The sequence below is a fragment of the Colias eurytheme genome, chromosome 23, assembly GCF_061535395.1.
Source record: "Colias eurytheme isolate Ceu_HAF_F1 chromosome 23, ilColEury1 Martin Lab GWU primary, whole genome shotgun sequence".
Taxonomy (NCBI): Eukaryota; Metazoa; Arthropoda; class Insecta; order Lepidoptera; family Pieridae; genus Colias; species Colias eurytheme.
This window is the reverse complement of record NC_143002.1, coordinates 6,851,811-6,876,624: the sequence shown is the minus strand read 5'-3', so window position 1 is coordinate 6,876,624 and position 24,814 is coordinate 6,851,811. Positions and strand designations below refer to the sequence as shown.

Sequence of the window (24,814 nt, the reverse complement as noted above, 5' to 3'; positions counted from 1 at the left end):
ATAAATTCAAGTTGACTCTTGAGAATAGTATCCCATTGTCTGTCTCGAATTATAATGTATAAAAGTTTTTTGGTAATATAGCAAATGGACAATATTTTAAAATGTCGCGGACGCAGCCGCTGCAGCAGGCATAAACCTAATTGAATATGTATTAAGTATACATATGACATTGAGTTTTAGTCAGCCATATCTATGAGCGGCTGTACACGGGCGGCTTGAGCAGCTAACGGCTGAACGACGTACACGGACTGCTCGAGCGGTAGGTCGTTGACTACTCGAGCTGACACTACAAACCGCGCAGTTAACGGCTTGAAGCGGTAGCGACAGCTCGAGCAGTCCGTTTACGTTAGTGAATGAATGTTCATAGTTTACTACGCGGTCGCGGCTTCAAGCCGTCGGTCTCAACCTGTGGTCTCAACTGCTTGAAGCGGTCCGTGTACGGCCGCCCTAAGTTATTTTTTCATATCTTGCTCTGCAGTTTTATAAACTAGCAATATTTTTATCAAAAGTCCTTTTCTATGTCAAATGTCAATTGCCGTAAACAAATGTCATTTGAATTTGACATTTAAATAAAGCACGTGTTTTGCATTATTTTGAATTTATTTTGCTTATAATACTACTCCAATTACTATATTACTTGCTCTGTGACTCCAATGAGTAAAAGTACAAATGAAAATGGATAAAAGTTATCAAAAGAAGATATTGCAAAAGCCTACATTGGCATATACAAGTAATCCAAACTATAGTAAGCCACCGAAAATTGCTAACCCAGTGAGTAGAAAAAACTAGTTTTTAACTATACTAGATTTCCGCCCGCGGCTTCGCCCGCGTTTTCAAAGGAAATACATAGTTCCGCATAGTTCCCGTTCCCGTGGGATTTCCGGGATAAAACCTATCCTATGTGTTAATCCAAGTTACCCTCTATATGTGTGCTAAATTTCATTGTAATCGGTTCAGTAGTTTTTACGTGAAAGAGTAACAAACATCCATACATCCATACATACATACATCCATACAAACTTTCGCCTTTATAATAGTATTAAGATTTAAGTGTATTATTAAAATGTTAATGATGTAGTAAAATTTCATAATCCTTTTCTATACTAATTGATTAAATATTTATGTTTCAGTACCTACAATGCTTGGGAGCGCCTCACATAGATTCCTTCAACTACATGCTTACGGATGGTTTAAAATCGGCGATAGATGACTTACTTCCCGTAGAATTCGAGCTGAATTCGGGTGAAAAAGTGAAAATCCAGATAGATGATGCGACATTCGCGAAGCCCAGTGTTCCTATGGAAGCTGTAGGTGTTAAAAACCAAAGGGTTTTGCCAACAGAATGCAGACAGAGAGCGGTGACGTATAAGGGGGACTTTAAAGTCAGATTGACGATAACTATTGATGGAAAGAGTATTTCGGTGGATAGGTCCTTGGGACATTTGCCGATTATGATTAAAGTAAGTTATAAACAATTTTTTCAAACAATTTGTAAAGATTTTGTGATATTTGTATCAGCCCCTAATAATTGAACCCCCGTGGTTGAACAAAATAAATTAATATCACAAATTAACTGTTTCTGACTTTAATATAGTAGATTTTGAACATTTTACTGTACACTGTTTTCTACAAATGATTAAATTTAAATACTAATTTTATTGTAAACATTAAATCGTCATCATCATATTATTATTTTTTTCAGTCTAAAGCCTGTCATCTCGATGGTTTATCACCTGAGGAACTTGTAAAATTTAATGAACATGCTGACGAGTGGGGAGGCTATTTCATTGTGAAGGTAATTACAAGTCTTACAATTTTGTAATCTTCTATAATATAAAAATGAATCGCAAAATGTGTTGGTAAGCGCATAACTCGAGAACGGCTGAACCGATTTCGATAATTCTTTTTTTATTATATTCCTTGAAGTACGAGGATGGTTTTTATGTAGAGAAAACGTAAACATATACCACGGGCGAAGCCGGGGCGGACCGCTAGTCTTATATATAAAAATGAATCGCAAAATGTGTTGGTAAGCGCATAACTCGAGAACGGCTGAACCGATTTCGATAATTCTTTTTTTATTATATTCCTTGAAGTACGAGGATGGTTTTTATGTAGAGAAAATGTAAATATGTACCACGGGCGAAGCCGGGGCGGACCGCTAGTATTTAATATAATTTAATATAATAAATAATTACACCAACAAAATATAAATAATTACTTCGTACATATGGAATATTCGTTTGTCTTTTATCTATTTGTGTTATTTCGAGGGATATAAATAGCCTGTAGATTAACTTTTTATTCAGATTCTTTATTACAGACAGAACGCACTGTAAATATTGTATGTTATTTACCTTAATTGTTAAACTATATCGCGTTGTTGCATGTAATTATTGTACACATTTTGTTGAGTTTCGATCTGCTCCCGAAAATGTAACGCTTATAATAGGGCTAACAAGATTATGATCTCTTGTGTGCATTTAATTTAAATAAATATATAAGTATGTTAGATTTTGATAAACTTATTAAATTGTCTGATATTGCAGGTTATCAAATTGGATGTAAAAAATTATTTTGGTACATCTGTTAGATATGTTAAACATATTTTGTCAAAGATGGTAGTTTAAAGAACAAACATAGACATAAAAATTTTTACTGTTATTTGCCAATTAGTGATCTTTTGCTTGTATACCTTTTACCATGGTTGCCTGGAAGAGATCTCTACTAAGTGATAAGGCCACCAAATAAGTTGTACTCTGTCTTTTTCTTAGAGTAGGTCTAAGGTTTTCTGTCTGTACAACTTTATTAAAATCTATATACTAATATACTAATATTATAAAGCTGAAGAGTTGGTTTATTTGTTTGAACACGCAAATTTTAGGAGCTACTGGTCCGATTTGAAAAATTCTTTCGATGTTAGATAGCCCATTTATCGAGGAAGGCTATAGGCTATATATCATCACGCTAAGACCAACAGGACCGGAGCATTGCGGGTGAATCTGCGGAGCACAGCTAATACAGCTAATAACTATTTAAATAAATAGACTACTTTTAAGACTTCATACAATGTTTAAAATTTGTTGGATTATAATTTGATTGAGTAAAACTAAATAAGTATGTTAAGATTCATTTCATATAAAAAATGAATACACATTCCAGGGTCACGAGCGTCTTATGCGCATGTTGCTAGTGACTCGACGTAATTATCCGGTTTCCATCAAGCGATCTGGGTGGAAAATGCGCGGGAACCTCTTTACAGAGTATGGTGTTTTGATGCGATGTGTTCAATCCGATCAGACGGCCACTGTAAGTTTAATACAATGATTAAACTGTTTTTTCCTTACTTCTATACAATATTATCCTAATCTAAGAGCGTATACGCACTATGCGGGTAGCCGCATTGCGGGTAGCCGTCCGGCTGACCGCAAGCACAATTATGTACGTCATATTCATTTCTATGCGCACTGTGCGGTCTGCGGTAGCCGCATCGCAGTGCGCATAGAAATGAATATTACGTACATAATTGTGCTTGCGGTCAGCCGGACGGCTACCCGCAATGCGGTTACCCGCATAGTGCGTATACGCTCTAAGTGTGAAAGTGTACATTGGTTTTTGACATATTGCAATGGAGTGTTTTAAATGTATACAAAGAGTCAATGCTGGCACTCGCTGCTCCTTGCTAACGTATATTTATTATTTACACTTAAAACTACCAAACTAAAATAAAAAGTAACGTTAAGTTTTTCTTTAGAACAACAATTTCAAATTCATCCAAGTAACAAAGGCCGTCTTGTTATTAATGAATGTTGAGAACTACGCGTCGTGGTCGAATAGCATGTCACCTACGACACGAATTTTGCTATATGATTTTTCTTGTACATATTGTAAAACGTCTGCGTCATGAGCGTTTTCATTCAATCAAAAATTTCGTGACGTGGCGGCTCTTGTACTGTAACCTTTTTGTTAATTTTTTTCAGTCAATGCATCTTTGAATGTAAGAGCGTATACGCACTATGCGGGTAGCCGCATTGCGGGCAGCCGTCCGGCTGACCGCAAGCACAATTATGTACGTAATATTCATTTCTATGCGCACTGTGCGGTCTGCGGTAGCCGCATCGCAGTGCGCATAGAAATGAATATTACGTACATAATTGTGCTTGCGGTCAGCCGGACGGCTGCCCGCAATGCGGCTACCCGCATAGTGCGTATACGCTCTAAAACAAATATTTTATTTCAGAACAACGTAATACATTTCCTACAAAACGGCACGAGTAAGCTAATGTTCTCGCATCGTAAAGTTATGTACTATGCGCCTCTAGTACTTATAATGAAGTGTCTGGTTGATTGGCCGGACCATTATATATATAGATTGCTATTGCACGGAAAGAAGAACGATTTGTATTATGTCAAGTGAGTTTTAATTTGGTAAAAAATTACTAAGGGCCGATTTTTCAATGCTTGGATAAAACTTATCCGTCCAATAAAGTATTACACGATAATATACACACCGGCACAATTAGCGGAACAGAAAAAAAAGTAAGACTATGAGATAATAACGCATATATTTGACGAAAATGTAATTAGACACAAAATAACAAATTGATTAACATCTTTTAACAACGACTTTGAAAAGTCTTCGTTATTTTTTATTGAAAAATAAAGAAATTTGAAATAAGTCAAATTTTCAGATGATTATGAACCATCACAAAAAAATAAAAAAAAAGTAAGCATTAAATGATTTAACAATAAAATTAAAGCAAAATTAATAACGAGTGTTTCCCCCTCTTGCTCTGATTATGGTTTCCATTCGTCTGGGCATGCTACAGATTATGTTATCGATGATTTCTTGAGGCAACCGCTCTCAATGCTCTAAGTAATGCATTTCCAAGTTCATTCAGATTTTTGAGGGGTGGCATTCTGGATTTAATCCTTCTTTTTAGCAAGTCCCAGACATGCTCTATCGGATTCATATCGGGGGAATTTGCTGGCCACTGCATCACCAGTATACCTACGTGGCTCAGATATGCCTGTACCGATTGTACACTACAAGAACGAGCATTATCTTGCATTAGAATAAAGTCGTCACCAATAAATGGTGTAAATGGTACAACATGTTCTTCTAAAATGTCTCTGATGTATCGATCTGCTGTCATGGTCCCTCCTGTGACTATCACTAACTCCGTGCGAGCTCCCAAACATATCCCTCCCCAAACCATAATCGAGCCGCCCGCGCCACCAAAAGCCACTGTGTGTTCAAAATTAGACTGTATGTGGCGTTCTCCTTTGCGTCCCCATATTCGCTGTCTCCCATCGTTCTGTTTTAAAAGAACTGTGCACTCATCAGTAAAGAGAACCTGCTGCCATTCGTTCAAATCCCAGACGATGTTCTCGCGCGTCGGTTTTTGTTCCGCTAATTGTGCCGGTGTGTGTATATAAATGTCACGTAAGCTGTCAAATACGGGCAATTAGAATACGTTTTTAAATGGTAGTTTTATACATTATTCGATGAATAAATTTTAACCATAGATTGAAAAATCTGCCTTAAGAGTACTATTAAAGTTAAACAATGGTTATTAGGTAAGAAAGGTAGGTTTTTATTAAAGCTATGCATTATAGCAGAAAGCACAATAGTTACTTTTTAGTGTTATTATTATACACATATTCAAAATTGTGAAAAATTTTCATATTAATTACTTCGTGTATATTTAATATATCACATGTGAATGTTAAACTAGTATTTTTGTTATTATATTAAAAGTTTTAACGGATTTTAAACGCAATTTAAACATTTACGTTTCGAACACTTCAAGCTCTCTGTAGTGTTTAATCCTATCGTAATCCTAATACTATTATAAAGGCGAAAGTTTGTATGTATGGATGTTTGTTACTCTTTCACGCAAATACTACTGAACCGATTACAATGAAATTAAGCACACATATAGAGGGTAACTTGGATTAACACATAGGATAGGTTTTATCCCGGAAATCCCACGGGAACGGGTTTTTCTTTAAAAACGCGGGCGGAAAGCTAGTATATAATATAATTTTGTTTCTCTTAATATTAAACTAAATATTGTAGCTGTATCCAAAACATGCTTCGCGAATTACACGAAGAAGGTCTACACACACACCAAGATTGTCGTTGTTACCTCGGCAAGATGTTCCGGCCAAAGATTACAGAATTACCCCCGTGGGCCACAGATTTAGAAGCCACAGATTTCTTATTATCTAGATGTGTGATGATACATTTAAACGATTATAAGGATAAATTTAACGGACTTGTCTATATGACGCAAAAACTGTATGATGTTGTACAGAATAAGTGTAAGGTAAGTGAATATCCAACTAAGAAATAATCTTTATTTAAATGTATGCCAATTGTTTGGCGAGTTGTCTGGACTTTATTATGAACAATGCGCACTTTGTTCCACCACAATTCAAACAAATTAATGTTTTTTTATATGTTTTAAGAATAGGAATGTTAATGAGCTTTATGTGTCAATTCATATAAATGCTTGGTTGGTAGTGGCTCTGCCTTCCATAAGCCCGAGGTCGTAGGTTCGATTCCCACCCGGGGCAAATATTTGTGTGATGAACAAAGATGTTTGCTCTGTGTCTGGGTGTTAATTATCAATATAAGTATTTATTTAAAATTATATATGTATGTTTATCAGTCATCTAGTTTCCATAACACAAGCGAAAGCTTAGTATGGGATCAGATCGTGCCGTGTGTGAAAATTGTCCTGAAATATTTATTTATTTAATTATGTGTCAATTTCATTGAATTGTCAATCAATAACTAGACTCAAAAATTGTCTGATGCAAAACTCTGCCTATGTAATACACACATAGGCAGAGTTTTCTAAAAGTGACTTTGAATGTTATTGCCACTAAATAAGGTGGTAATTTCAATGAACACACGATTTTTAAATAGCCGATTGGAAGTTTTGTTTATAGAATGTCAAATGTAATTTGAAAAATACGACTTACCTAGAGACTAGAATACATTATTTACACAACAGTTTATTATATTTTTCTGACTGTTACATTTAATTTAAATACAAACATTACTTATTGCTTAACTAAGATTCATTGATTTGTTTCAATTTATCATTATATTATCATACGACAAGATGTTTAATAAAAAATATATAATAATAATTTATTTAAACAGGTAGAAGGTGCGGACGCCGTGATGGTACAAGAATTACAAGTGGGAGGACATCTTTATCTCCAAGTGCTTAAAGAGAGAATGCAAAATCTATTGAATGTCATGAAATCCGTCTTCATCAAACGGGGAAATAAATTGCAAATTACTTCGGTGAGTTTTTTTTGTATTTATTTTTACTGATTCAACTTTTATAATTTCATCAAAGTAATGTTAAAAGTCTATTGGCATTCCCATTCTAGGCAGAGTTTTTTGTTCAGATATTTTTTGTTCCTTATTCTAGTTGTTTATTTTACGTAATATATTTTAGTATCATTGATGTGTAGTGAGTGTAGTAGAGTGTAGCAACACTCCTATTGGTTGTATAATCCCTGCAAATTGCTAATGCGCTGGAACCTTGTCTAATTGATTGATGTATTTAATTGTATTTATGACTAGATTTCCGCCCGCGGCTTCGCCCGCGTTTGCAAAGGAAAACCCGCATAGTTCCCGTTCCCGTGGGATTTCCGGGATAAAAACTACCCTATGTGTTAATCCAAGTTACACTCTATATGTGTGCTAAATTTCATTGTAATCGGTTCAGTAGTTTTTACGTGAAAGAGTAACAAACATCCATACATCCATACATCCATACATCCATACTTACATCCTTACAAACTTTCGCCTTTATAATATAATATTAGATGAATAAATGATTTGATTTGATTTGAATTAACACCCACGTGATGTCACCCGCACGTCAGCCGACCGGTGGTGCTAACGGTACTGAGTGTTCAATGTCACGAGATTACGTCATCATTACGTCATCAAAATGGCGGCCAGGCGCATTAGCAATTTGCGGGGATTATAAGGTCATATTATAAAGTCTCTACTAAAATGTGAGTGTTTTGTTTTTGCTTATTAATAACTATTATAAATACAATTCATTCGGATTGTATTTTATTCAATTTCACAGACAGACATCCAGAAGTTTATCAGATCTGCGGGTAGTTTGGAACAAAAGATGGAGACTATGATATCGACTGGGAACGCGCCGTCGAATAGCTTGAACCTTCCACAGTACAAGGGGCTGACTATAGTGGCCGAGAATATTAATAGGATGAGATATATGTCGCATTTTAAGTGAGTTATTGTTATAAATATAAGGAATCGTTTACAAATATTGGTTTGGAACTTGTTTATATGTGTAAATTGCGAAAGAAATTGCGCTTAAACATAAAATGAGTTTTAATCCCGTTTCCCGTCTATTATTTTCAATTCGTGCGCATTAAAACGTATATATTTTTATTGGAAGCGTTCAATTCAGCTTTCATTAATATTTTATAATTGTCGTAAATAAATAAAGGTTTCAACGAACAAATTATATCTGTAACTAGATATTTATTAATTATTTTTAATTAATTTTCCCGCTAAACTTTTCATTTCAAAATAAATCACCCAGGGCCATCCACCGAGGCTCATTCTTCATGGAGATGCGAACAACGGAGGCCCGACAGTTACTCCCGGACGCGTGGGGCTTCGTGTGCCCCGTACACACCCCGGACGGGGCTCCGTGCGGTCTGCTCAACCATCTCACTGCGTCTGCGCAGGTAAGTGACGAAATAAATACAAAAAAACAACAAAAAATTTAATAAAAAAAAAATGTATGCGTGTACTAGAGTACACACGTAAGAAGTGAAACTTCTTTATGACCTTAAAAATGTCACGAGTATGGCGTAACGCAAAAATGTCACGCGTACGGCGTAACGAAAAAATGTCACGCGTACTTCGTAACGCAAAAATGTTACACTAAAGGAGAATGCCCATGAAAGTATGGACCACAGTACAGTGTTGCGTCAATGCCAGAGTGGTTTTGGAGGGTTCTTCGATATTCAAAAGATTTTTACCAATTGATTTTTTTGTGATAAAAACAGGGGTTTTCAAGATATTGAGAAAAATGTGAAATAACCTCAAAACTTAAATAACCCCGATTTGGTTAGGTTTATGTGTGGTTTAGCCTTTTGGTAGCATTTTTCGTCCGAAGGTTATTTTTCGTTTAACATATTATTTAATTTATGCGTAGAGCTTATGCTTTCAGACAACTTGTTGTTTGAATCATTTTTTCACTATCTACATATTCGAAGAATGAAACAAAGAAGAAATAACTGGTTACCTACCAAGCTATGTCATAATCATATATTTTTTATATATATATTTATATTATTTTACCTCACTATCTATGTTAAAACAACCTGCAGTGTATAAACAATACCATAAAGAGTGATTTTATGTAATTCAAGGAAAACAATAATCGATATTAATACACTTAGCTATTTACCATAGTAAGGGCCGATTTTTCAATGCTTGGATAAAACTTATCCGTCCAATAAAGTATTACACGATAATATTATAATGTCACGTAAATTGTCAAATACGGGCAATTAGAATACGTTTTTAAAATGGTAGTTTTATACTTTATTCAACGAATAAGTTTTATCCAAGGATTGAAAAATCAGCCCTAAATGTAATAATAGTTACCGCTTGGTTACCGATGTAAGAGGTAATGGATACTAAATCTATGGTTGGTAACGGATCTAAACAATTACATGTCTTATTAGATTTTACAAAACATTCCCTGTTCAAAACATATTTTCCGATGGTAAGAAGGCCTCTAAATTGCCGAGATTTTTTTTAATAATATTGATTCATGAGAAAAACCAGTACCAAAAATGGGCATTCTCCTTTTTGTCCAACCCCGATAAAGAAGTTTCACTTCAAAAATCGTTATAATGAAAAAAAAACGTTTAACGTTTAAAAACGTTTGTTACAATGTATTCTAGATTAAGTCTCAATTTGTAAATTATTCAGAGCAATAAATCATTAAATAAATAAATTAATAAAGAAAGAAAATAATTTAGAAGAAAACACCAATTGTAGAGCTCCGTGTGGCCTGCTCAATCATCTCACTGCGTCTGCGCAGGTTAGTGACGAAAAAATGACAAAAAATAAGTAAATATCTTTAAAATGCAAAAAAACTACAGAAAGAAAACGTGTAAAGTATGTGTTTAATCTATATTGATAGGAATGACGTATACAACTGATTATTTGTTTAGGTGACGTCATATCTGGAGCCGAACGTTCTTGAAAATCTACCCAAAGTACTGGAAACATGTGGTGAGTATAATTAAAATATTTCTTTGAGCATATCTATATCTTGGCCACATTTTTTCATTATGTGCGAAACTATTCGAATTACCGTACACAAAAGAAAAAAAAGTTTGTGAAAAGAATATTTTATCGTTCTATAAATAAATACCCACTGAATGCTCTTTTCCTTAGAAATGCATACATTGATCACCGTTTATCAAACCCTGCTTTTAAAAGAAGTCTAGAATTAATGTTAATGTTTATGTAATTACTATGTAGTTATAGTATATAAATATTATTCTGATTCATGCACTTTTATTTATTATGCACCACCATGATTAAGTTAACTATTTTCCTCGACTTTTTTGGGTTGCCTGGTAGATATCGCTGCCAGCGATAAGGCCGCCTACTGTACATTGATCAATTTATTGTTAAGTTTATAAAATGTATCATATCTGGTGTACAATAAAGTATTTTTCATTCATTCATTCATTCATTAATATTTTAATATCGTAAGGTAAAAAGATAAAAAAAATCGTTCTGGTAATTGAGATAAATTAAATATAATATTTTGCAGGAATGGACCCCATAAGCTCGGTAACTCATACGCCACTATCCCAGGACATATATACATACCCAGTTTTCATAAATGGCCGACTTGTCGGGTATTTCCCGGAAGATTCAGCCGCAGATTCTATAGCGTACTTGAGAACGCTCAAAGTTAAAGGGGAAGATATACCGATTAGTACTGAGATCGTTTTGGCGCCGAAAACACAGGTAGGAATTTGTTATCTGTGCTTTTTTTACATGTCGTGATAGTGGGTTAACATTTAATTAAAAAAAAATGAAAAAATTAAGATGAAAATATTTTTTTTTGTAAATTGCAACTTCATATACCTAACGTAGAGAAGAGGAAAAATATAGCTTTTGTGACTTTGGAGTGAAACGTCTTAATAAATGATTAAAAATACCTCCTTATAGTGTTCCAAAAAGTGCTGTATTACCTCATGTAGTAAGAAACGGAATTTTAACAAATCTTAATTAAAATTTTACCGCTCAGCTATTAAAAACTTGCCCTAAAATATAAAAAAACCGCAGTACCTACAAGGGTATCCCTCTAGGTCCTTTACCTCCCAGCTTCAGAATATCACTACTTCTTGGGTCACCTGGTATCCATACTAATATTATAAATGCGAAAGTAACTCTGTCTGTCTGTCTGTTACTCAATCACGCCTTAACTACTGAACCAATTTGCATGAAATTTGGTATAGAGACATTTTGATACCCGAGAAAGGACATAGGCTACTTTTTACCCCGGGACATAGGATAGGTTTTATCCCGGAAATCCCACGGGAACGGGAACTATGCGGGTTTTTCTTTGACTGCGCGGGCGAAGCTGCGGGTGGAAAGCTAGTATATTATAAAGGCTGTTTTGTCATATTATATTCTTAATTCTTACATATAAATTGAATAATAAAATATGTTTTAACATATTCTTCCAGACTCCCGGACAGTACCCGGGAATATTCCTGTTCACATCAGAAGCTCGAATGATGAGACCTGTAATAAATTTAGCAACCGGACAATTAGAATTAATAGGCACTATGGAGCAATTGTATTTGGATATAGCTGTCACACAGACCGAGATTATTAAAGGTAATATAATTTTATTTATTTCGGGTATAGATTAGATATTATAAAGACGTAGAAATGTGTACAAATGATTTAGTAAATAAAAAAGTACATGTGATCCTTGAAATTGAAATTTGGTTTTATGGCATTCAAATGCTTTATAAATATAACAAAAAAGGTCGTGTTCCATCGTGACATTATTTTATTCACTGAAAAGTGTTTCATATTGGTTGAGATGGTTGTTAATCATTTCAATAGATGGCGCGCGGTGTGTCCCTTAGACACATAAAACTGAAAGAATAGAATAAATTCGATTGCTCTGGCGGGTCACGAGTGGCTGAGTTGGTCAGGCATCCGCCCCGGAATGGCGCGAAAGGATGCGGGTTCGAGTCCCGCTGAGTGATCGAATTTTTTCTATTCTTTACAAATTTATATTCATGTGATCTTCTATAATTCTTTATAAATTTTTTTTTTAATTAATGCTGTACACACAGTTTTATTTGATCAATTGTAATGTTCCTATTATAAATGAGGATGATTTTTAAGATAAGTGATGAATTAAAAATAATAATTACAATAATTAAAAGTGTTCCGAATTAATATTTTAAACATGTAATAGTTATTTAAGGGATAAATTATAATTTTAACTATGTTTATGCTAACATTATAAATAACATATTCAATTTACATTATTTTGATCTGTCTCCTGCACTAGAATATCACTGATTTTACTATTTTAATGTGTGACCCTTTACAAGTGGTTTAATTTTTCATTTTCTCTTTAATTCGCTACCAGGACAACTCCGTAAGTAACACAATAGTTACTAGATATGTAATTATGTATATTTTAAAACGAATTAGTAAGAATGAATCTTAACAAAATACAGAGAAATATATTTATTTTAAGGCACAACAACACATTTGGAACTTACAAAATCGGCGTTTATGAGCAATTTGGCCCAACTGGTTCCTATGCCTGATTGCAACCAATCACCAAGGTAAGAACTATTCATTTTTAATAAGTAATGATTATTAAGATTTCATACAGTATTTATTTGTTAATACATACAAATTCATGGGAAATAATTATAAAATATTTTTTAAATTTGCCTGAAAAAACTAAAATTTTCTTGTTTTTAAAGGCCTATTCAGATTAGAGCAGTAACCGCTGTGGGTAGCGGTATCCCGATGGGAACGCTATTAAATCTCTTACGTAGTATATACTAGTTACTACCTCTATAGATAAAAAAAAATAAATAAAATAAAGTTTATTTGACTCAGAAACACAAACACATGGAATATACAGATCTAATTTGCAGGTACATACATTTTGTTACAACCAGAGATACTAATCGCGTATGCAGTATACCAATTCTAATAATAATTCTAATCTGAATAGGCCCTTACAGACAATAAAATGTTACATTTTTCATAATCTGAATAGGCCTTCAGAGTAATATTGCAGTTATAAGAATAAAGTAAGAATTTTCAAATTTCATCATTTCGTTAATGTTTTGCTATTTATCCATACCGAACAAACACGAAAAATCATAATTTCTTAATTTCTACACACTTATTTTATACTTTTTTCATATCTTCTCACTAGAAACATGTACCAATGCCAAATGGGTAAGCAAACTATGGGTACACCGATACACACGTGGGCTACAAACGCGGAAACCAAACTATATCGAAACCACATTTAAACCATCCTTAACTTCTTATCTATACTTAATATTATCAAGCTGAAGAGTTTGTTTGTTTGAACGCGCTAATCTCGGGAACTACTGGTCTGATTTGAAAAATTCTAGATAGCCCATTCATAGAGGAAGGCTATAGGCAATCTATCATCTCGCTAAGACCAACAGGAGTGGAGCACTGCGGGTAAAACCGCGAAGCACAGCTAGTTCTCTATATTTCACACTTATTTTATAGAATTTTTTCAAATTCTCACCAGAAACATGTACCAATGCCAAATGGGTAAGCAAACTATGGGTACACCGATACACACGTGGGCTACAAACGCGGAAACCAAGTTATATAGGTTACAAACTGGGGCTACACCGCTGTTTAGACCTTTACACTATGATCTGTTGGGTTTAGATGATTATCCGATGGGAACTAATGCGATATTGGCCGTTATTTCTTATACGGTAAGTGCGGTTTTGGTTTGGATTGTTTTTTGTGTGTATGTTGTTGAGTTAGGATATTTTAACTTGTTGTTTTGTTTGATTTGTTTTATAATATACGTTATTGCTATAAAAAATTCAATAAAAAAGGTTTTTTTCACCTATATTTGTGCTGAGAAACTCGATTTAGAATAACTAAATTTATAAGAAAATTTAAAACTGTTTTCTTTTTTGTACTGACAGTATTACTGATTTTTAATCATATAGATTTCTGACAATTTTTTCTCTTTTATGTGATGTAATATACCACAATTAGTTTCTTTTGAAACACTATATAGATAGATTACAAGCTAAGCTCAATCAATTGTTGTTATTCTAGTAAAATAGACAATCATATTCTAAAAAAATATTTTTATTCTACTAAAACAGACCAACTCTTAAAAATATACATTTCCAGGGCTACGATATGGAAGACGCGATGATAATAAACAAATCAGCCCACGAGAGAGGCTTCGCAGCGGGAACAGTTTACAAATCTCAGTTTATCGAGTTGAAAAACGCAACTTCATATTTCGCTAGAGACCCGAATAAGCCAGATTTAGCCAAGTTTATAGATGACGATGGATTGCCGGCGGTTGGGGCTAGGTTGGAAAGCGAAAATCCTTTCTATTGGTCAGTTTTTATCTATTTTATATTAGATTTAATACCTCCTTTTCTTATTATAATATAGCAGGCCGTTCCTGTATTGACTTTTATAAGAAGTGTTGGGTCATCGACATATTAAATAGATTTGGTCTTGAATATTACACGTATCATCTAATAGAAGATTGGTAATTTTGCTTTATGCCCCCTCTTAAATCAATAATATACATTAGAAACAGAAATGGACCAAGAGCAGTACCTTGTTGCACTCCAGAGTTAGATTTTTTTTATGATCGCCTTCTTGAAGATTTTTAATTCGACGATATTGGTCTACGATTTCACATCAGCGAGATCACTGATGTGAAATCATAGACCAATATCGTCTTTTTTTTTAGCTTTTGTGTTTGACTTCTCTCTTTCTTAAACATCTTTTAAATTATTAATATCTTTAGGTGCGTTGTGAGTAAAATTTCAAATGCGTCATGGAGTAAGGCGATGATTTTGGTATCTTTGTATTTTACCAACGAAGTTTGACTTCTGATACGTGTGCTCAGCACACATGCACTTTTATTTTTCTTTCTTCTAACGATTTTTTTCCTAATACCTATACGTATTTGTTTCATATACAGTTACTACGACGACGATAGAGCTCAATACGTAGTGTCCCGTTTCCACGGCAAGGAAACAGCGTTAGTTGATAGTGTAAGACTCTGCGGGGATTTCTCACCGAAAGCTCCACGACGAGCTTGTGTTATGTTACGTGTACAGGTAAAATTATTATAAATGCCTTAACTACGTACATTGGTGAAAAATAACTCAAATCTATCATATTGTCCGAGGCAAAACCACAGAATACATAATAGTAGCTAAACGCTACAGAACGGACACTCTCCGCCTCCCGCCAAAATTAAACACTTACCTCACCCCGCACGATCAGTCTAAAATGGTCCACATTTTTCTACAAGGACGATACTCAACGAAGATTGACAACATTAATCAAATTGACTTAAAGTAATTTTATTATTTTGGATTTGTGATTATCGTTTTTCGTAGAAAATGGTTACATTGTGCTGTTTACGGATTTATTTCATCAGAAAAACGCGAATTTTTTTTTACGCTAGTCACAAATGTGCCAACCATAAAGCGTTAACACACACATTTGCAGTCTCTACAGTGTGACTGTCAAAACGGTAATTTTGTATGGAATGTCCGGGGTGTGGCACAACTCTGCCTACGCGATTAAGCAGAGTTTTCTAATGAGCGACACAATACTCTCTTTAAAAAACATAAATTATTTGAATCTATAATTAAAATTGAAATAAGTCGGGTAGACAAAGGAAACTTTTCCTTTGTCTACAGACTAATGAAAATAAAATTTTAATATAAGAAACCTCTGTTTACTTTTATTTAATTTTAATTATTTTCCAGCGAAATCCCACCGTAGGCGACAAATTCGCGTCCCGGGCTGGTCAAAAGGGTATTTGCTCACAAAAATGGCCGGCGGAAGATCTACCATTCACGGAATCCGGGTTGATCCCGGATATCCTGTTCAACCCGCACGGATTTCCATCCCGGATGACAATTGCTATGATGATAGAATGCATGGCGGGGAAAGCCGCGTGCTTGCATGGGCATGTGAGTAGAATTAATAAAAAATAATTTTAATTGAACATTTCCAGGGTTCATAGTTATTTACAGGGGTCGAATACGTATTTCATAGCTTAATAATGGCTTATCACTAACACTTGATAACGGTGAAATAGTTGTTTAATATTTTTAATTTTCTTGTTCTTATATCACACTATTTGTAAATCTTTTAGAATTATTATTGTCCAGAAATTCATAGCGTGATTGAAAGATATTATTGTAATAATATCGGCAAATCCGGCTCGAAGGACCAAAATGCTTGATATGTCCATGTTGTGGCCATATCGTAGATTTGCTCATTTCATGATATGATCGATCATTTCTTGAAATGGTCGCATTTCATGAAATGGCCAACATAGTTTGATCAGATCGTTAAATCGTCAACGTTTCACGTTTTTTTATGACGATTAGATAATTTGGATGGTTGTTGGCTGACTTGTGATGTTCGATTGCATCGAAAAAAGAATATTTAGCTTTGAGAGGCAGTCAGAATGAAATCTCTATTATAAATACGAAAATAATTCTGTGTATGCTTCTTTAGAGACCTGAGAAAGAACATAGGGTAGTTTTATATCCCGGAAATACCACGGTAACGGGAATTATGCCAGTTTTCCTAGTAGTATAATAAAAAAAAGACGTGTGGCACTCGGGGACTGCCGCGGTAAAGCTATTACATAGCATGAATTCAAGCTACACCTCCGTGCAGGTCGGAGTGGAGAGCGTGAGGTTTTTTCGTTACGGAATTTCTGGATTCGGTCCCCGCCCGCGATAGAAGCTCTGCAATAGCTTAAAAATATGTCGCAACTACTATATGTGTCTCATTAATACAGGTACACGACGCAACACCCTTCCGTTTTAACGAAAAGGACACGGCTATAAACTACTTCGGTAGGCTACTAGAGGCCGGGGGGTATAACTACTATGGAACCGAGCGGATGTATAGCGGTGTGGATGGGAGGGAAATGGAAGCCGATATATTCTTTGGTCTGGTGCATTATCAGAGGTTGAGGCATATGGTGTCTGATAAGTGGCAGGTGGGTGGAGTTTTTTTTTATCTATACTAATATTATAAAGCTGAAGAGTTTGTTTGTTTGTTTGAACGCGCTAATCTCAGGAACTACTGGTCCGATTTGAAAAATTCTTTCCGTATTAAATAGCCCATTTATCGAGGAAGGCTATATATCATCACGGTAAGACCAACAGGAGCGGAGCAATGCGGGTGAAACCGCGGGGCGCACCTAGCGTGTAATAGATTTGGAATGAAATGGTATTTTGGCATTAGTCGGGAACTTTTCGAGAGTTGATTCTGGTAGCGAATATGCTTATCAGTGTACCAACCAACTTAAGTACAAATTAAGATATAAACTTTGCCTTCAATCATGTGTTACAATTTATGTATGTTATTTGAATGTGTTGCGTCAGTCGGACAATTTATGTGTGTCGTATTGAATGTGTTGCGTCAGTTGGACAATTTATGTGTAGCGTCTGTCGGACAATTTATGTATGTTATTTGAATGTGTTGCGTCTGTCGGACAATTTATGTATGTTGTATAATTAACACCCAGACACAGAGCAAACATCTATGTTCGTCACACAAATATTTGCCCCGGGTGGGAATCGAACCCATGACCTCTGGCTTGTAAGGCAGGGCCACTACCAACTAAGCCAACCGGTCAGTCAAATAAGATTTAGTTTAAAATGGGATGTAGTTTTATTGTATTATTAAAGATTTTAATCCTATCCTATCCTCAGGGGCGCGCACAGAGTTTTTCGACAGGGTAGGCAGAAATATCGTAATGATATTAAGTCATAAAAACTAATACTGCAATGTTTATTTCATATTGCAGTACTGATATTTGATTGGAGATACATTATTCCCCAAAATAATGGAAAACATATAACGAACATATAAGTCATATTATCTATAAAATAATTTGCAAAATAGGTATGATACCTAACTAGTGTTCTATATTATGAAATTAATGATTAACTTTACCTTTGTGTATTACAAATTCCGGTATACTTAGATCGGCCTTTTTCCTATCACTCTTTGTTTGATAAAAGTTTATAAGCCAATGTTTGTGAGGATGGATTTATGTGTATGTATGTATGTTACTCTTTCACTCAAATACTACTGAACCGATAACAATGAAATTTAGCACAGATAGAGGGTAACTTGGATTAAAACATAGGATAGGTTTTATCCCGAAATCCCACGGGAACGGGAATAATGCGGGTTTTTCTTTGAATTGCGGGCGGAAAGCTAGTGGTTGTTAATGTGTAATAGTTTTGGAAAGAAATAGTATTTTGGCAATTAGTCGGGAACTTTTCGGGAGTTGATTCTGGTAGCGAATAATATGCTGTGTATTATAGTATTTTCTTTGGTAAACCTATCTTTCACTTAATTGAGATATAAATTAGCTTGCAATCATGTGTTGCGTCTGACGGAATATTTATGTATGTTTTATGAATGTATTGCGTCTGTCGGAATATTTATGTATGTTATTTGAATGGGTTGCGTATGTCGGACAATATATGTATATTGTGTTGAATGTGTTGCGTCTGTCAGACAATTTATTTAATGTTGTGTTGAATGTGTTACGTCTGTCGGACAATTTATGTGTGTTGTGTTGATTTTGTTGCGTCTATCGGACGATTTATGTATGTTATTTGAATGTGTTGCGTCTGTCGGAATATTTATGTATGTTTTATGAATGTATTGCGTCTGTTGGATGTGTTGCGTCTGTCAGACAATTTATTTATGTTGTGTTGAATGCGTTACGTCTGTCGGACAATTTATGTATGTTGTGTTGAATGTGTTGCGTCTGACGGACAATTTATTTATGTTGTGTTGAATGTGTTGCGTCTGTCGGACAATTTATTTATGTTGTGTTGAATGTGTTGCGTCTGTCGGACAATTTATTTATGTTGTGTTGAATGTGTTGCGTCTGTCGGGCAATTTATGTGTGTCGAGTGGCAATTTATGTGTGTCGTGTTGATTTTGTTGCGTCTGTCGGACAATTTGTGAATGTTGTGTTGAATGTGTTGCGTCTGACGGACAATTTATGTGTATCGAGTGGCAATTTATGTGTGTCGTGTTGATTTTGTTGCGTCTGTCGGACAATTTGTGAATGTTGTGTTGAATGTGTTGCGTCTGACGGACAATTTATGTGTGTTTTGTCTGTGTGTGTGTATCAGTGAAGCAGTCTTGTCACTAACACGTGCGTGTGTGTGCAGGTGCGCACGACGGGCGCGATGGACGCGCTGACGCGGCAGCCGGTGAAGGGGCGGCGGCGCGGCGGCGGCGTGCGGCTCGGGGAGATGGAGCGGGACGCGCTGCTCTCGCACGGCGCCGCCTTCATGCTGCACGACCGCCTGCTGCACTGCTCCGACGAGACGCAGGTGTGTACAGGGTGCGCTCGGGGAGATGGAGCGGGACGCGCTGCTCTCGCACGGCGCCGCCTTCATGCTGCACGACCGCCTGCTGCACTGCTCCGACGAGACGCAGGTGTGTACAGGGTGCGCTCGGGGAGATGGAGCGGGACGCGCTGCTCTCGCACGGCGCCGCCTTCATGCTGCACGACCGCCTGCTGCACTGCTCCGACGAGACGCAGGTGTGTACAGGGTGCGCTCGGGGAGATGGAGCGGGACGCGCTGCTCTCGCACGGCGCCGCCTTCATGCTGCACGACCGCCTGCTGCACTGCTCCGACGAGACGCAGGTGTGTACAGGGTGCGCTCGGGGAGATGGAGCGGGACGCGCTGCTCTCGCACGGCGCCGCCTTCATGCTGCACGACCGCCTGCTGCACTGCTCCGACGAGACGCAGGTGTGTACAGGGTGCGCTCGGGGAGATGGAGCGGGACGCGCTGCTCTCGCACGGCGCCGCCTTCATGCTGCACGACCGCCTGCTGCACTGCTCCGACGAGACGCAGGTGTGTACAGGGTGCGCTCGGGGAGATGGAGCGGGACGCGCTGCTCTCGCACGGCGCCGCCTTCATGCTGCACGACCGCCTGCTGCACTGCTCCGACGAGACGCAGGTGTGTACAGGGTGCGCTCGGGGAGATGGAGCGGGACGCGCTGCTCTCGCACGGCGCCGCCTTCATGCTGCACGACCGCCTGCTGCACTGCTCCGACGAGACGCAGGTGTGTACAGGGTGCGCTCGGGGAGATGGAGCGGGACGCGCTGCTCTCGCACGGCGCCGCCTTCATGCTGCACGACCGCCTGCTGCACTGCTCCGACGAGACGCAGGTGTGTACAGGGTGCGCTCGGGGAGATGGAGCGGGACGCGCTGCTCTCGCACGGCGCCGCCTTCATGCTGCACGACCGCCTGCTGCACTGCTCCGACGAGACGCAGGTGTGTACAGGGTGCGCTCGGGGAGATGGAGCGGGACGCGCTGCTCTCGCACGGCGCCGCCTTCATGCTGCACGACCGCCTGCTGCACTGCTCCGACGAGACGCAGGTGTGTACAGGGTGCGCTCGGGGAGATGGAGTTACAGCATTATCGGCGTGTTTGTATCGTTATAGCATTGTCATAGTGCGTTGTGACTTGCAATTGCACAGCATATCATCATCAGTGGTACATTGCCATATCTTGTACCTCGATATTAAGTTGCATAGCCACAGCGTGAACATCGATGTAGCGTTGCATAGCTCTAGCGTGATAATCGATGTAGCGTTGCATAGCTCTAGCGTGAACATCGATGTAGCGTTGCATAGCTCTAGCGTGAACATCGATGTAGCGTTGCATAGCTCTAGCGTGAACATCGATGTAGCGTTGCATAGCTCTAGCGTGAACATCGATGTAGCGTTGCATAGCTCTAGCGTGAACATCGATGTAGCGTTGCATAGCTCTAGCGTGAACATCGATGTAGCGTTGCATAGCTCTAGCGTGAACATCGATGTAGCGTTGCATAGCTCTAGCGTGAACATCGATGTAGCGTTGCATAGCTCTAGCATGAACATCGATGTAGCAGTGCATCGCCATACTATTGTCATTGTTATAGCATTATTATGTAACATGAACAAAATTTTAATTACTACTATTTTGTATTTATCGAATTTATTAAATATTTCAGTTAATTTCCTTTAAGTACCTATCAATAAAACAAAATTTGCATCATACCACTTTTAAATTCTAGAGTTGTAAAATTTCCCGATTTAAATTGCCTTTTACTAAAATATTAAAACATTTGACGCCATTAATTACAAAATTACATATAAATAATTTTCTATTTCTTCCAGGCATTGCTATGCACGAAATGTGGAACCCTACTCGGTCCAATAATAACAACGCTGACGTCAACGAAGGACACGTGTCGTTTGTGCAAAGATGGCGACGTGGTCTCTGTGTCTATTCCGTATATCTTCAAATTCTTTATTACGCAATTAGCGTCTGTTAATATTAATGTGAAAATCAATTGTACTAATAGTCTGGCGATTACGGCCGCTGAATAAATGATTTTAGGAAGCTTTGTGTTTTATTTAATAGTTTTTAAGGTTAGAAATTACGATGAAAGTACCCTTTTGGTTAATGCTCATTTGGATTACATTAGAATAAGTAAAATTACAAGTTTCATATTGCAGATGATCTGTACTAAATATTATGAAAATTAATTTGGTAGTTTGTTAGAATTTAACTCGTGAAGTGTGAACTAAACATAAATCTTTAGCGAGAACCAGGTGTTTTTTATACTGTGGCAAGCGGCAAGTACCTATTACCGAATTTGTACAATAAAAATTTGTCATGGAGTTAAGGGGAAAATTCTACAAGTAACAAGAAAATGTTCAGACAACATATAAAAACTATCTTTCAAAATATATAAACGGTACCTAAAGGTAAAGACATCAATAATTATTTATTGCATTATGCGATTGGTATGTCTAACTGCACAAATTCCAATAAGCGATTAGTAAATAAATGTTATTTAAATTTTTACCATGATGGTTTTTAGGAGGACTCACAAAATTTCGGGTAATTTGTAACAGGATGGCGGTTCTGCGTATTTACAAACTATACATAGCCAGAACGCAACCATAGGAAACTGCTCGTGTATACTTTGTAATGCTGTTTTTAAGTTTGTTATTACAAAATATACACGAAGTTTGCGTACTGATCGTGTATACTTTGTAACGCGGATGCTTGCTTCTTCGTTCCAAACTATACACGATCAGTACGCAAAATATAACTAAATATACCTACTACACCACTTACGCTTGAGCGAAATAATAAATAGGCGTAGACAATCAAAGACTTTTAAAGCTATATATCTATCTACTTTTATTCTTCTTGATTGATTCAGTAAAATATGGAATAAAAATATTATTAGGTGAGCTTAGAAAAATAAATAGGTAACAGATAATATAAGGGTTACCTATGAGTTAGGTTAGGTTCGTGTTTTTTTTAACTACACAAATAGGCCAGTAGAAATCGACACTAAAAAACCCTAAATTCGCAAAGCACGATGTAGATTTGAATTTTTGGTATGTTGTTTGGATCAGTAAGGGTGATGTAAATCCCAATTTGCAACTTCGAAAAAGTTGTGCTCGCTGCGCACCACGTGATAAACTGCGAAAATTTTGGACTTTTTTCACTTTTTGCTCTAAAAGTCATAAACTATGCGTTTCCGACAAGTATGATTCAGTACATAAATTAAGGTTATTAAATTTGCAACAATTTAAGCCTAACCGCAGCTCTCTAAACCTTATAACGACTAAACTGTGGCCATTCGAAGATGGTTCATTTTTCCGGAAATATTGAAATTTTTAGTTTTGCTCCCGTTTAAAGCAAAATATTGACAAAAACCGCTCGTTCTATGAGAAGTTCGTATAATAAAGTTGTAGTGCATTTAATTTTCTTTCATAAGAGCATAGAACAAAGTCTGTGAGACAAATAGTTCACTCACAATATCTGAAAAACAAAAAGAAGGTAGAAATAGATTTTTAAAGAATTGAAACTGAGGGCATATAAAATCATAAAAAGGATAATACTTTTTCATTTGCAGGATAGGTAATTAACAAAATTACAAAGATAATTTAATTTGCAACAATTTAAGCCTAACCGCAGCTCTCTAAACCTTATAACAACTAAGCTGTGGCCTTTCAAAGATAGTCAGTTTTTCCCGAAATTTTCAAATTTTTAGTTTTGCTCCCGTTTGAACCAAAATATTGGCAAAACCGCTCGTTCTATGAGAAGGTCATAAAATAAAGTTGTAGAAAATTTAATTTTGTTAATTACCTATCCTGCAAATGAAAAAGTATTATCCTTTTTATGATTTTATATGCCCTCAGTTTCAATTCTTTAAAAATCTATTTCTACCTTCTTTTTGTTTTTCAGATATTGTGAGTGAACTATTTGTCTCACAGACTTTGTTCTATGCTCTAATGAAAGAAAATTAAATGCACTTCAACTTTATTATACGACTTTCTCATAGAACGAGCGGTTTTTGCCAATATTTTGGTTCAAACGGGAGCAAAACTAAAAATTTGAAATTTTCGGGAAAAACTGACTATCTTTGAAAGGCCACAGCTTAGTTGTTATAAGGTTTAGAGAGCTGCGGTTTGGCTTAAATTGTTGCAAATTTAATTAGCTTTGTAATTTTGTTAATTACCTATACTGCAAATGAAAAAGTATTATCCTTTTTATGATTTTATATGCCCTCAGTTTCAATTCTTTAAAAATCTATTTCTACCTTCTTTTTGTTTTTCAGATATTGTGAGTGAACTATTTGTCTCACAGACTTTGTTCTATGCTCTAATGAAAGAAAATTAAATGCACTACAACTTTATTATACGACCTTCTCATAGAACGAGCGGTTTTTGCCAATATTTTGCTTCAAACGGGAGCAAAACTAAAAATTTCAATATTTCGGGAAAAATGAACCATCTTCGAATGGCCACAGTTTAGTCGCTATAAGATTTAGAGAGCTTTAATTTGGCTTAAATTGTTGCAAATTTAATAACCTTAATTTATGTACTGAATGATACTTGTCGGAAACGCATAGTTTATGACTTTTAGAGCAAAAAGTGAAAAAAGTCCAAAATTTTCGCAGTTTATTATTTGCGTATAATCTTTTTTCCTACTTTCCCAAATTTTGTAATTTTGTTAATTACCTATCCTGCAAATGAAAAAGTATTATTCTTTTTATGATTTTATATGCTCTCAGTTTCAATTCTTTAAAAATCTATTTCTACCTTCTTTTTGTTTTTCAGATATTGTGTGTGAAATATTTGTCTCACAGACTTTGTTCTATGCTCTTATGAAAGAAAATTAAATGCACTACAACTTTATTATACGAACTTCTCATAGAACGAGCGGTTTTTGCCAATATTTTGCTTCAAACGGGAGCAAAACTAAAAATTTCAATATTTCCGGAAAAATGAACCATCTTCGAATGGCCACAGTTTAGTCGTTATAAGGTTTAGAGAGCTGCGGATAGGCTTAAATTGTTGCAAATTTAATAACCTT

At 36.3% G+C, this 24,814-nt stretch overlaps 1 protein-coding gene across 1 annotated transcript; it reads left to right on the top strand.

The window, feature by feature from the left end:
* Positions 1-607: 607 nt before the first annotated feature.
* Positions 608-21,817, top strand: Polr1B (RNA polymerase I subunit Rpl135). The gene is made up of 20 exons (XM_090115398.1): positions 608-771; positions 1,131-1,460; positions 1,703-1,795; positions 3,163-3,309; positions 4,241-4,413; positions 6,083-6,332; positions 7,178-7,324; positions 8,127-8,293; positions 8,613-8,760; positions 10,264-10,324; positions 10,875-11,074; positions 11,800-11,953; positions 12,837-12,927; positions 13,887-14,082; positions 14,516-14,730; positions 15,330-15,468; positions 16,129-16,335; positions 17,178-17,381; positions 19,585-20,809; positions 21,592-21,817. Exons 1-20 carry the CDS (start codon positions 670-672, stop codon positions 21,747-21,749), a joined length of 4,407 nt encoding a protein of 1,468 aa, XP_089971524.1. The 5' UTR covers positions 608-669; the 3' UTR covers positions 21,750-21,817.
* The last annotated feature ends 2,997 nt before the right edge of the window (positions 21,818-24,814 follow it).